General features: G+C 41.0%; 2 protein-coding genes across 2 annotated transcripts in view; both read right to left on the reverse strand.

The window, feature by feature from the left end:
- On the reverse strand, positions 1–3,014 carry LOC147146113 (extracellular serine/threonine protein kinase FAM20C-like). Its single transcript, XM_086033458.1, has 3 exons — positions 2,041–3,014; positions 1,917–1,976; positions 1–627 (listed from the first exon to the last, which is right to left on the reverse strand). The coding sequence occupies exons 1-3, from the start codon at positions 2,115–2,117 to the stop codon at positions 372–374; spliced, it is 393 nt and encodes a 130-aa protein (XP_085889584.1). The 5' UTR covers positions 2,118–3,014; the 3' UTR covers positions 1–371.
- The window catches only part of dnhd1 (dynein heavy chain domain 1), a 25,595-nt gene continuing 14,009 nt past the window's right edge, over positions 3,006–14,591 (reverse strand). The window contains 19 exon segments of the mRNA XM_086033457.1: positions 3,006–3,519; positions 3,709–4,325; positions 4,562–4,708; positions 5,031–5,122; positions 5,217–5,436; positions 6,138–6,218; positions 6,900–7,068; positions 7,148–8,134; positions 9,059–9,237; positions 9,336–9,512; positions 10,282–10,389; positions 10,521–10,941; positions 11,160–11,579; positions 13,048–13,239; positions 13,341–13,469; positions 13,671–13,773; positions 13,952–14,138; positions 14,221–14,332; positions 14,502–14,589. Of these exon segments, the coding sequence (XP_085889583.1) occupies positions 3,160–3,519; positions 3,709–4,325; positions 4,562–4,708; positions 5,031–5,122; positions 5,217–5,436; positions 6,138–6,218; positions 6,900–7,068; positions 7,148–8,134; positions 9,059–9,237; positions 9,336–9,512; positions 10,282–10,389; positions 10,521–10,941; positions 11,160–11,579; positions 13,048–13,239; positions 13,341–13,469; positions 13,671–13,773; positions 13,952–14,138; positions 14,221–14,332; positions 14,502–14,589 (4,789 nt within the window). The 3' untranslated portion in view covers positions 3,006–3,159.

Raw genomic sequence — 14,591 nt, forward strand, 5'->3', positions numbered from 1 at the left:
ACGAAGGAATGGTTTTGGAAGAACTGGAAATCCTCGAGCAAATACTTTTTGAGTGAAGTACAGTGACCCAATATTTTACTGTGTGTGACAATATAAAAAAACATATAAAAAAAATAGCAGGCTTTAAACTTTAAGCTCTGAATATCTACATGACAAGAAAATTATGTCCTGTTAAATGAATATAATTACAGTTTTCCGAACGCAAAGTAATGTGGTTGTTTTAAAGGCACGTTTGTTTAGTATGACAGTAATCTTGAATTGGGAGAAGCAGTAAACATCTTGAAGCCTCTTTGTTCGCAATCTGACAAATTTCTGCAAACTGCATAAACTTAGCAGAACATTAGTGTGTGACGGCCGGACACAACAGGAGTTTACATGTCCTTCAGTTGGCCGACGTCATCGTATATGACCTCGTCACCCCCACCCTCACTCTGCTTCTCCATGCAACGACTTACGGCATCCAGCACGGTTTTCAAACGCCGATCGAGGGCGGCAAGGTGTGGCTCTGTCAGCAGCGGGGCCACGCCGTGCAGGGGGTCGTGGGAAAGTGAGCCCCGCATGACGTCGCTGAGACGATATTGTGGCAGGGACAGGAGGCGCAGGCGTAGCCAGGTGGAACGACGGATCCTACAAGAAGAGCAAGGGGATGAGAGCGAAGTGGAAACTGGGGTCAGATTTGTGGTTAAACCATTTACTGGAACTTCTAAAAAAAAGATGGACAACTGCCAGGCCGCATGCAACCGCACTCTGAGTGACCCCTTGATTAATTAGAAATAATAATAATCATATTTTGTTTTTGAAAATAAAATGTTTTTTAACGTTTTATTTTATTTTATTTGTATTTTTTTTACAAACCCATAAAATTCTTCAAAAACGCTGATAAACATTTAATATACGTTTTCCGCAAAAAACGTGAAAAAAAACCACATACAATTTTGGAAAAAAAGAGTGAAAACAATCCACGAATATGCAAATTAACAAAATGCATATGTAGTTTGAAGTTGTAATATCATCAGTCACCACTAGATAACAGATGTGTCTTAGTTATACTTACACTGGGTCTTACAGTTTATTGCCATATACTGCAATATGATAAGGTATAATATTTTTTTTTTGCTGAATTGGGATGATGTGCAGGACGAACAGTACCGCAATAATATTACAATTTTGAGTGAGTGATGTTTGTGAAAATTCACAAAATGAGCCCTTAATAATGCTGTTCAACAGGTTTATGCCGTCCTATGAATGTTAATTTTCATGCAAGAGAGCCTATTACACTGAAAAAAATAATAATCACAGCACGTGGTTATTTTGTTGTTTCAAACTCCTTGTTGTTGGGTTAGGATAGTTGATACCTTATACATGCATTGAGAAATGTATTATGAAAAATGAAATATACAAAGAGCGCATATTTTGTATATACTGTTTGCACATATTTTGTCCATATCTAAAATGGAAATTTTGTCATACATCTGGTTAGGCCCCCGAGGAGCACTGACGAAAAAATGTGGCCCATCTATAGCATTCCCAAACATAAGAGATCATTGGGTTTGCTGTGGGCATAATATTTCTTTTCTCATGTCATTTTGAGCAACAATGATTTATTAGTTACTTCAAGTTACTTCACCTATACCAACAACGTATAGTGACAGGCAGAACAATTTACCTGTCTTACTCTGCAAAGTAATGCATACGCAAGCACGTTGCAACAAAGATTCAAACCCAGATCATCTGGACCAATTATTAGGAAACTTGAAAACATTAAGGTCTAACCAGCGTCTCTCAGCAGATGTTGATAAACATTTAGAGAGTCAACTGTAATTCAAAAAAGTCTGTTGCTAAGCAGAGGTGAAAAGGGACAATTACAGCAAAAAAATACATAAATAAATAAATCATAATATATTGCATATTTGTACCTGCAACACTGCTCTAATGGCACCAAGATGGAGGGCTCATCTCTGGAGTGGCGCCCGAATCTGCATCAACATAGTAACGGCTTAAAATCACTTGGACAAAGTACAATGTTAGAAATGTACTCACGCCCGGCCGTTGTCGAGGTGCAGCAGGAAAGTGTCATTGCCGAACTTCTCGAAGGTTTCGTAGTGGTGTCTGTCCATGTTGCCTAGCGGACGAGTCAGAAGAGCAAGACTTAACAAGGCCCACTAGCCATTGTTTAAAACAAATCATTCAACATACCGAACAAGTATCCCAGTTCCGCCACATTACTAACAAACAGTGGACTTTTGAAAAGACAGATTTATTAAGGTTAGTGAACTCATGGAGACAACTGAAATATGGAAGAGGAGGAATAGGTCCAGGTAGATGGCAAAAACACAGTTAACAGAAGGTTTCCAGTTTACCTGCAACTTGTAAAGTTGCAAAGGTCTGATACTCCAGTTTCAGATGATGAATGGTGCGACAAAGGGAGCTATATGTTATCAATCATTATTTGAATGAGTAATAGCATGACATTCAGATTTAAATATATGACAGTCTGGTAAGTAGTTTGGTGTTGTCCCTGCCGGTTCGTAATAAATCAAACAAAATGGTCATCAGTTATCATTGTGACAAGACAACCTTTTTAATGACAAAGCAACATGGATGAATGTATTGTAAAGAGCAACTACGCCATCACCACATAATACACTTAAAGTATGTCTGAATACGTGATATTGTAAAAATAATAAGGATTTCAGTTGGACAATTCAATGTTTTATTACTAACCACTGTAAAAGCCCGCAGTTTTCCGTTTTGTTCTGTATAAATGGCTCCAACGCGGAACGAGAGTTGAACTCTCGATTTGGTGGGATCATTGAAGCAGTAACACACTGCACACAGTTTACCACCTGAAACTCACTTCTCCTGTTCACTCGAAAAATAGTTGGTTCAAAAATAACCCAACTATGGGTCAAAAAGGGTCTGATCCCAATTGGGTCAATTTGACCTAACTTTTTGGGTTCTTTATTTAACCCAAATAGTTGGGTCAAATTCACTCAAGTGGTGGTTGGTCCCTTTTTGCCCCATAATTGGCTTATTTTTGACCCAATTGTTTTTAGAGTGTTGGGCTGAAATAGGTATTGGGATAAATGCTTCTGTCTACTGTTCCTGCTCAGACGCAGCGCTTTTACAGGATCTCTGTGTAAAAGGTTTGTAACAAACCTATGCATCACAAAGCCTACTCACGAGCCGAACCTTCCGTAAACTACACAAGGAAGGCTCTAACTCGCTCGGAAGTGGAACTGTTGTGACAATGCTAAAGTCATCTCGCCCCTCCTCTCCAGTGTCCAAGTCCTCCAGATGAATCGGACAATGAAAAACTTGATCGGCTTTTGGGGGACGTGGGAAGTGTGCATCTTTCACTTGAGCCCTGATGCAAATGAGAGGCATGAAGCAGGGCTGTGGAGAGAGTGAGTTTTGTAAGGCTGCCCTCTGCACATCCCATGATGCTCCTCTTAGTTCCAGGTCACACAAGTCCACTATATCTTTTGGACGTGGGGTGAATAATGGATCGTCACGAACCTGGAAGGATGAGAAGACTGTTATCCTCTCAGTTGTGAAAAGTAATAGTGATGATGTAGTTAGGCCATAAGAGGGATATAAGAGCTAAGATGGTCAAGGTAGCTGTGTTTGTTGTCATTTCTTATCTATCTTCAAATGTATTCCTTATTTTTCTCTTGAAATAAAATTATACAGGTTGTTAAGCATTACCTCAATTTGGAGAGCAATATCACTGATGTACTTATGATGCACTTGAGCGGCCTTTCTCCTCAGTGCCACCAGAAAGCCCTTGGCGTTGGCGAAAGCAGACAGTCGGTAGGCGGCGCGAGGTGCCAAATTGTTGTCCCGCCACAGATAAGCGCTGAGCAGCTCCGCCCGTCTCTGCAAACGCGACAATGCGGTGAGCGTGGGGAGGGACAGGAAGGTTGCCGTTATGTATCGGAGCGGCTGTCGGAGCCGAGAGAGCAGCGAGCACACCGAGCCGCTCAGCTCAAGCCACTCCTCCAGGAGGAAGTCATAAAGTGGACTTTGGAAAACAGCTCCGGCGTTTCTTGATCTGATTTCGTTTTGGTGTGTGAGGTAATCCTGCAGTGCGAGCAGACGCTCTCTAGCCTGGCTAAGTTCGGGCAGCATTGCCAACCCACTGCGAGAACTTGAGGCAAGCCCATGAGGAGTCTGTGAATCCTGGAGCATCTTGTTGAGATTCTGACTGTTGAGTTTTACTAGATCTGCTTCCACATCAGCACTGAAACCCAACAGAAGAGACTCGCTGATGTCTACGGCACGCAGCAGCTGTCGATCCAGCATTCGTTGGAGTTTATCAAAATCTGAGGGCATGAAAAAGAAAGACTTCTTTTGAATCATGTCTTTGTCATTTTCTTTTTCCATGGGAGAAAAGCAGAAACTGGATTATTGTGAAAATATTCAAATGCTTTATTTTCAGGCCATATTGCCAAGCCCTAGTTGACTGACAGACACACTGTGGATGCTTGCGCATAATGCTATCATGCAAAACATTCTTCGACTTGACTTAACAGAAAAATTGCAAACTGTGTCACGTTACCACGGTGCTCAGTGCTGACGATGATATTGGCGAGCATGTGTGGTCCGCTGGCCAGAGGTGGCGCTGTGCTGAAGCAGGTTTCTGCAGTGTTTTGCACCACCTCTAAATCCGCAGACTCCAGAACATGGCCGCCATGCACAAGGTTGACTAGAAATTGAAAAAATTAAAATAAACATCAGTGTGCAAATTTGAGCAAAGCTTGGAACGGGCGGTCGCGGGGGACATATTTCATAATTCATACACTCAACTGAAATGCTCTCACAGGCACACTCCAGATTTTTTTCACTTACATACACTACTGTAACGCTCAGACACACATTTCATTTTTTTTTTCTTTTTTTCATATACACTTCTGAAACTCCCTCACACAATAGTAAATGCTCTCACTCTTACTAATGAGATTTATTGCATCCACATTCACAACTGAAACACTATCACACACAACTAATGACTTCTCATGTTTAATTACCTGCAATGTATTGTAAAGCTTTAGTCTTGTTGTGGCACAGACTGGCAGAGGAAATAAGTGCATCCACCAAAGCCAGAAGATCTGATTGGCCCCTTCATGTAGAAACCAAGTGAGAAAAAAAAAATTCTCAAATGCAATGTAATGTTATTATCAGCTACTTAGTCACAGCGCGTTTTGAGTTCTCACCAGCTATAGATTTTGGCCAGGCCCAGGTATTTGTAGGTTTCTCTCTGTAGCAACACAGAGTGGAAGGTAGCACAGCGCAGAAGCAGCTCTGTGTTGTCAGCCACACTTTCCGAGTGACGCTGAGCGACGGATGACAAATATTGCAAGGAGCACCTCAACTCTTCCTTCATGTTCCAGGAAGAGTCACAAACCAGAGGCAGGCCATGCATTCGCACTGATGCTGGATTAAATTGACATCAGGAATTTAATCATTTTTGCAACATGGGCAAGTATCTTTTTAAATGTGCCTATACACCGAGGAGATACAATCCATCCACAATTTATGTTATGAGTGGCAGAGGCATTCGTTAATCAGCATCAAAGGCGTGGTGATCCGATGTCTTTGAAAATGTATCCTAGCAATTAATCTGTGATGTAGTGTGTTAAAAATGATTTTTTTCATCCCTTATCTAATGGGAAAACAGTCAGGCTGACAATCGTAAATGTTATACCTGTTCAATATTTATGATTGCAAATCTTCAAGGTCACAGCGAATTCCATTACATGTAATTGAACAAAAATTAGCACCTGAGTGTTTGTATAACAAGTCACTTATCACAATCGAAATGAGAAGAAGCGCTTACAACTTCAAACCTTTACCAGATAAAATAAGAGTCATCTTAGCTGTTATCTGTATTGAATTTCTTCTTCTACTATTATTTTGGGTGCTCTGTGGTACCATGCTGCCTCTCACAGGTCAGTCTTGGTACTATGACAGATATCTGGTTCAATGGAGATGTGTGATTGTTGACAATACCGTTATGCATGTGGCGTGCTGTGATAGTCATCTCGGTACATCACACTGGATAAGCAGCGAGCATACTGTACATTTGTTGGTTTAAGATCACCACAAGAGGAGAAGAGATAAATTGAAAAACCTACCAGGAAGGAAGCACTGAGTAGTTTCTTCAGTTAGAAACCACACTCGGAAGTCTGGGTGAGGACTATTTATGTGCTCTGTTGCTGTGGGGCAATTAAGAGGCACAGTTAAATTGGATGTAGAGGGGGTCCCAAAAGTCGTTTTGTTTAAGGTAGCATTCAGACAGACATGAGGCCATCAGCGTTTGGCAGCCAGATGGTTGCAATTTTTTTGGAAGCACATCATTTCCTTGGTCACGGCTTCCCTATTGACATGGCAGCGTTGCGAAATGACCATCTGGCAAGATGTTTTTCTGTCATTGACACTACTCCAACACGTTTCAATTTACATGACAAGTTTCTCAAAACAGGATCTGTTCTTTTGACAAACCACACAGCAGAAGGCCTGCTAATTCTACTACTGATGAAAATACCAAAACTCCTAGAGTAGGCGTCTGCACAAAACCAGGGAAAGTTTATCTGGAGGGCTGCACTGGAACTCACCATCAACATAAGGTTGACTCAGCAGATGCTTTGGAGATAAAACTGATAAAGCTTGATAAAGCTTTACTTGTAGTAACTCCCATGAGCAAGTCAATAATGTGTTTACAAAAAACGCAAATCCTATGCTGTCAAATGTTGATGACCTCACATTGATCCGAATTATACCTAAAAGGTATCGACAATTCATAGATTTTTTTTTTTTAAATCACCTCTTACTTGAAATTTTTGTTTGAACTTGTTCAAACAACTTATTTAAACTATTGTCACAAAAGACACTTTTACCTCTAAAAGGGGAAAACAGCTGATTGAAACGTGCCACTAGTTTAGCATCCCAATGCTCCAGCAGGTGACAGTTATTAAAAACCAACCAGTGACCGTCTCTGACTGCTTTTTCCAGCGTAAAGGTGGTGAAGTCACTGTCACAAAGTCTTCCAACAGAAATTACTTTCACCTGGACGATAAATATTCATTATTAAAAAAACAACAACAACATCAGCTGTATATATCAAAAAGAAGCCAGTTAGCCTTACCTCCTTTGTGTCTGCGGCCTTGGAGGCCAAAAGCTTCACTAAGTGGAGAGGCTGAATGCTTGTCCACTTATCTTTGGATGGACAAGGACATGTTAGGATGATCGGTCCCTTGTGCTCCACAAGAAATCTGTAAAGAGCCGCTGGGTTCCCGCAGTGAGGCACTGATGTGTGCCGAGGTGCGCGGAACTGGCAGGTTGCCATAGCCTCAGCTAGCTCTTCAGTGGCCTGCGGGTCCAAGGTCTTCAAAAGGAGAGTCCGCTGCATCAAGGACAGATGGGAGTGAGATCCGCATGGAACCGGTTTTGCTACGACGGAGGAAGGAAAGCGCAGGTACTCTTGCCACTCCTTGTGTGAAGAGGTCAGAGAGGCAGTCAGCCCTGTAAAGTCTGGAATCTTCTCTAAACAAAGGAGGTCAGGGTCAACCTGAGGGGATAACCAATTATCCTTTGAGGAATGTGGAACTGGAGGAACATGAATATCTTTGAATCCCATGAGGAAAGCTGTCCTCTCCGGTAGAGAGCAGAGCTGGTTGGTCTGCATCACAGCCAAAGTCACCAACAGCTTGAAAACCGCACTGTGGCTTCGAAAGAGACATGGCCTGTAGTAGAACATCAATTTTGCCACCATCTTGTTCCTTATGTCCGGTATTACTCCCCCTATCACCTTCCCGGTGCCGTATGACACAAGCCCACTAGCCTTCTCTGCGAAGGCCTCCTGCATCACTACAATGAAGGAGGATAATGGAAAGTAATAGGTTGGGGAAAGGCGGGACACCTCCTGCAAAGCCTGGTAGAATAGCCATGCCAGCTTTATCAACTGCTGGGGAGCAGCCAGCAGAGGCTCGTGGAACTCTTGCCTCTCATAAACCAGTTGCAACTCAGTCCGAGCATAAGACATTGATTCTTGAACCTCGGCCACTTGGGTGAGGAACTCGGGCGCTTGCATTCGTGTGGTGTCGGACTGCAGGACTAAGTCCATCACAGAGTCCTACAAAAAAGTGGAGTATCGTCAGATCAAATGTGTGAAAATCATTCCAAAGGATTTTTGTTTTCATATTGATGTTTTTGCACTGACTTGTGTGGAGGTTTATGTGTCTTTTATTTTAGGTCAGCTAAATCCTACTAGAAAAGTTGAAATTCATTTGGGGTTACTCCGAGGCACTTTAAATGCTGGCAAGTATGTGGTGAATCCCATTTAATGTTTGAATGTGATTTGTTAATTCTGAACACAGCCAAATCCCCAGTTGTAAAAGAGTGTGCACATTTGTGCAACCATTTTATCAACCATATTAAAAAATTTAATCAGTGTCAAAAATACGTCGAGGGACACATAGAGCCAACTCTGATTAAAATTTGCTGTTGACCAGTGTAATTAATTTAATTATAATTCTTTATCTAATGATTTAATTAAACAAATGTTCTTGAATGTGTGTATAACAATGTTTATTTTACTATTTTTAATCAATTATTTACAATAAAAAAGTAACACATTTAATGGCATATATGATGTTTTCTTAAATATAAAAAATAGGCAGGAAAACAGATCCTCAGTCAGTCACGATAGAATTATGTATGAAATACAATATTTTTACATAAACTGATTATTTATTCATGTATTATATATTATATTATGTATGATATTATATTATGTATTTTGTTAGTTTGCTTGTATTTGAGTACCCGCCAGTGTTAACCCAAAAATTGGGAATACTGTAAACTTGATGAGCCTAAGTCCGAGTGTACATAATTAATTAGCTCATTCTAGCAAGAATTGATTCCGCGAAACGCTGCCAAATGACAGTGACAGCTACAAAGGATACACATCTGTGTGATGCCAACATCTAATGAGGTTACCAATGATTCAAAGTTGTGAGAGAAATATTGTCGTACGGTGAACGCCTGCCTGACTCACCTCCTCCGTGACCAGCTTCCTCTGCAGCAGCTGCTTGTCATTCTGCATCCGCAGGTGTTGAATCAGCAGCACTTTGCACTCCGACTGCAGTAGCTGTGTCAGCATGAGTTCCTGGATCTGATCCGAGCTTGGCGAGAGGTCAACCACATCCACCTGAGCCAGCACAGATGGATGGATGGCTGAGCAGGAAGAGAGCACAATTAGTCATCGCTTGGGGGGGTTATTTGAAAATCCATGTTTTCCTGGAAGATGTGAAATTTCTGTTGTTGCTTCCTACCACTACTGAGGAGTCGGGCAGGATAGTGGGTGCTGAGCAAGAGGAAGAACTCAGGGTGGTTGAGGTGGGCTGTCTGTTTTGACCCTGGCGGACAACTCGCAGCGGGACGGGCCAAAGAAGCGAGAAACTGTGGACTGGCGGATACTCGCTCGATGTGAGTAACCAGGACTTTCAAGCCTGCAATAAAAACAGGATATACAAGTGTCTCTCAAAAAATTAAGAGTATCATACTAAAGTTCATGTGATTCATTAGTTTAATTCAAAAAGTGGAATGCACATTATACAAATTAATTAAACGTGGTTATAATGGTATATATAAAACAAAAAAATATAATGGTATATATGAAACAAGCATGAAAACATAATCTTCACATTTTAAATGTAAAAAAAATTAAAAAGTGACATATATTAGCATAAACTTTCCATGACATTCACATTTATCGAGATGCACCTGTACAGTAAATATGAACTCCAAATGTGCAACCTCTGAAATTGAACACATTACATTCCAGGTTACTGGTCAACCATTAATATGTTTGATTTAATGTATCTTTTTCCCATAGGAAAAAAAACCCTGAAATTTAATTGATCTATTACAGGGTCAAAGTGTTGCCGGTATAAAATGTTAGTTCACTGTACAGGAAATATTTTATTTCATATATTACCATTCTTAACTTTCATATGCCTATATGCAAATTAAGGTTAAGCAAATAAAATTGCCCTGCCTAATTTTGATTTATTTTATTGAGCAGCCAGGACAGAGACATGTGCAGCGCTTATATACTGTACATTGCAAGTGCTGTTCCTGATGTCATGCATGGTGGCAGCTCGATTTCTGGCGTTTGGACTTGCAGAATTTCAGTCAAATCCACAATTTTAAAAATTCATGGGCTTTCCAATTTAGAGGTTATACTATATGATGATTCCAGCAACCAGTTCCAGTTACCTTTCTCAGCAGCCAGGTCCAAGTGGCACATTAGCTTAGGGTCATCAGCACAAACCACTATGTCACACTCAAACTCTTTCCCAAGACTGACATCGTCTCCTGTTTCGCCTGTAGAACAGACAAAAATGTGTTGTTTCTTCATTTCAAATAGTGATGCCATCCCAACCTGTAATGGTCTCGAATGGGCATACACAACCAACACAAGCAAGGTACTAAATTGTCACCAACAAAACACAAACCTGTAATGACACCATTTTTAGAGTTGACCTCCAGATGATGCTGGGTGTCAGCCAACAGAGGCCAGTATTTAACCCAACTCCTCCTGCAGCCCCACATCAGCAGTTTCGCCACTAATCTGGTGGTTGCCGTCACATGTTGCGGCCACTCTTTCACACCCAACACCCGGCACAGAAGAGGTTGCAGTGCCTCAGAGAGAGCGACTGGAAAACCGGTTGGCAGAGGAGCTGCTGGGTCGGTGGAGGTGAAGAGGGAACTTCTGGCGTCTCTGGGATTTTTGTCGATACTTCCCGTCTGGCACAACACCCTCCACTTGCTCAGCAATTCAGTGCGTACATCAGCTGCGAAGGGGCCTAAATATGAGATGAATGCAGCCAAGACCATGGCATCTCCTGGTAAGCGTTGTCTCTGCAAAAGTGCTTCCTGAAGGAAGCAAAAATATTGTAGCACAACAATAAACACCATTTGGACCCAAGTATTGAGCTGCACTTTTTAATGTATTCATTATTGAGATAATGATTTGGTGTTGACATTTCCTTGTTTGACAGAGAACTATTCATTTTTCCCAAAACAAATCTCTACGCCATTTATCATAAAGGATAATACTCTAAGATATTGTATTTGTGTATGTTAAGTGTTACCTGAGCTTCAGCCCTCCACACTCGTGTGTGTTTTAGCAACAATTGCACAGCATTTGCAGCCTTTCTCTCCAGGGACTCAGCTTGGTGTAGTAGCAGCAGTTGCTCATCCAGCAATTTCTGCACAGGCTGCAGCTGAACACCGAGCTCTTCGAGGCAACGGTGTATTTCCTCCATGTAATCCTTGATCTGCTCAAGTTGATCTTGGGCCCTTATAAGCATTAAGTCCAGCTGCTTTCTGACCATCAGTTGGTATCTCTTAGAGCCGCAATTGTTGACAGCAAGGACCCAGCGGCATAGAGTCTCGCAGGCCTTGCTCACCTCACGAATGATCTCCGGCACAAACATGGGGTTTTGAATTAACTCACCAAGTTGTAGCATTTGTATGTCCGTAAGGCTGTAGAAGTCAAATACTTCCAGGCACTGGTTTAACAAATAGGAAAGAGTGGCAAGTGTTGAGCAAAAGAAAGAGCATTTGTAACTGGCGTACTGTACAGTGATATCTCTAAAGTCATATGCTTGTGGGTTTGTACTTTTGAGAATTTGACCACAATTTTAGGGCCTTAAAAAGCTTTTTCAAAGTCCGAAATGCGGTCATGAGTGACTGCATGCAAGATGTTAGCGTTTTTCACTAGAGGTCAGTTTAACTTTACAAGTGTTTAGCCCTTATTTTATATTTTTATTGATTTATGGTGATTAAGATAAAGTAAGACGAACAATATACACCAGAGGTTACGTGAAATAGGTATGTCAGTGTCACGCAAGCCAAAGTTGATGCTAAATACTAGCTGCTAGCCACCAGCTGGCATCCAACTAGCCGGCTAGCTGCTATGACATGTCAGGTGTTATCCAACATTAACCAGATTTTTTAATATATAAAATTCGAAGCTATTTTTATAATTATTTTGTATTAATGCCATTAAAGCTAAGAGGACAGGTTGGTTAACACGTCTGCCTTGGAGTTTTAAGTTAAATGTTTCGAATCTAGGCTCCGACCTTCCTGTGAATAGTTTTTACTTTTAGCTTCATCTCACATGCCAAAAACATGCATGAAAGGTTTACTGAAGACTTTAAATTGTCCAGGTGTGTGAATGTGTGTGTGAATGTTTGTTTCCTTAAGTGTGCTGTGTCATTGACTGGCAACCAGTCGAAGCTCGGAAATTGCCTAGTTTGAAATGATAGATTGGCAATAAAGTAAATTGTTTGGAGATCCCCACTTTTTCACTATCTTCATACCAATTTCATCACAGTCGGTAGATATTTTTCCTTTACAACCATTAACAATATCATTACTTATTTTTCCTCAGCGTGTTTAAGACACATTGAACTTGGATTTCTTTCAATTAAGTCAGTATAAGTATTGTTAGCTGTGTCAGGATTGGGAGTTTTTTTTGCCAGGTTTGGACCAACGCTGACAAAAAAATAAAAAATACATATTTCATAAATTCCCTACATAAAGTGTTTTTCTTTTTGCAAGCATTTATTAGCCCTTTTGTTATCCACTGATTGTGATTATGCTTTGGTTTTATAAATAGCGGTTAAAATAGTAGACAGACTGACCGATAGATGATTACAGTTTGGTCCGGCTTGAAAACTAGACGGATAGGTTGATGGCGGACGGGTACTCAGGCTCCAGACGGATGGTGACTGACAGACCGGCAAACTTTAGTTAAATGCCCACCTCTGTTAAAAAGTGACTGTTCATGGAATCTTTTTGACCCTGGAACTGATTCATTGAATTTTCATTATTTCCAATGGTAAATTGTCCATATCCGTGTGTTCAACCTTGGAGGTACCACTGTAGTATCTTTTTTAAATGTAATGAATTCATGATATGTCCGACCTGGCAAATTAGTAGAATCTATTAGGGTTGAATGCTTTTAAAATATACCTTATACAAGTTGCATTGTCCAAAGAGTCGTTTTGCATTGTCCCAGCCAGGTGGCCGGTCAAAGAGCAAAAGAATGGTATTCATGACGAGCACCACCCCATCAGGTGGATCTCTGTAGTGGCGCACCTCCTCGAGGTCTAACGGGTCCAGACTGTGGATCACAGCGAGTGCTGCCTGGAAAAATGGGCTCAGCTGAGAAAAATGAGTGAAAATTATCATTATTTCCAAATTCATTTACAAACTGGCATTGTGTCATCATTGAAGTCTTGGAAACAGATATTTCATGTGTTCACCTCATTCTCAGATTCGGCGATACGGTCCTCCAGGATTTGTATTTTTCGATTCTGTTTAGCACATTTCATTTCGGCTTTCTGAAGCAAACTCTTCTGGCCGTCTATGGCTCCAAGAAGCTCATCCACACGCTGAAACAACGTAAAGGCGAGGGGAGCAGAAGCTGAATAGCAATTCACTATTGAAAATGTGCCATGACATCAGTAACACAGACCAACTTTCAAGTAATGTTAAAAAAAACGATTGGAGATGATACAACATGCACCACGTTAAACATTTGCGCTGGAGTTGATATAATGTAACCAGTTATGGTTCGACTGTGTATACTCTACCTTCTGTATCTCGGCAACTATTCCCTGCATTCTAATTAACTCGTGTTTGTACTTCATGGCAGTGTTGTCCAGGGCATCCAAATGAGACAGACCAGTGTTAAGCCTACACAAATAAAATATTCATCATGGCGCAGCACTTACTTTACAGATCAGAACACATGTAAAAAAAATCTGAAGGACTAGCATCAAAGCTCACTCCTGAAGTCCTATAAAAATCAAGATTACATGATGCTGGCACAAAAACGGAATATTTGTAAGAGTAAAATGAGGAGACTCACTACCTGTTGGATCGGCTCTCCAATTCATTGAGCATAACTTTGCAGATGTAACCAAAGTGGGAAATGAAGGCCATATATGTGTAAGGGCTGAAAGGCTGTGCCATTAGAAGGACAGAAGCGTACTGATATGCAGACTGGTGGATTCCTGCCATCGCTATAGACAGGCCAACTTGTGAGCCTTGTATTTTCACTGAATTCAAAGGGGAAAATGAAGTTATCTTACCATCATTGCAATTTAACAGAAATAAAATGATGTTTGCATTCTAACTTACAATTTTGATGAATGTTTTTCAGGTAGTGAGCAGCTACTTCTGCCAAAGACTGATTGAACCAAGGCTGGCACATCTCCACATAGCAGAGGCCCAGAGCCTTGGTCAGTTGTGCCTAGGTGACCAAGAGTTGGACTGTAAATACCATTAGGCAGCTTTAAAAAGAACCCATAATATGTTAGCACTGCAAGCAAAACCCAATACAGCTTATTGCACATTTTTTTGACTACAAAATGTACAATATTTACATACAATACAATAACAAGCGTAAGCAATCCAAAAACCTTGGATTCATTGTTTCCACTGCTGGCTGATACAACGGCAGGCATCAACATGAATACATGCACATCTCTGAGGTTTTGGCACAAGTACCT

The sequence above is a fragment of the Filicampus tigris genome, chromosome 6 (genome assembly GCF_054856515.1).
Source record: "Filicampus tigris isolate MCC_2025a chromosome 6, RoL_Ftig_1.0, whole genome shotgun sequence".
Classification (NCBI taxonomy): domain Eukaryota; kingdom Metazoa; phylum Chordata; class Actinopteri; order Syngnathiformes; family Syngnathidae; genus Filicampus; species Filicampus tigris.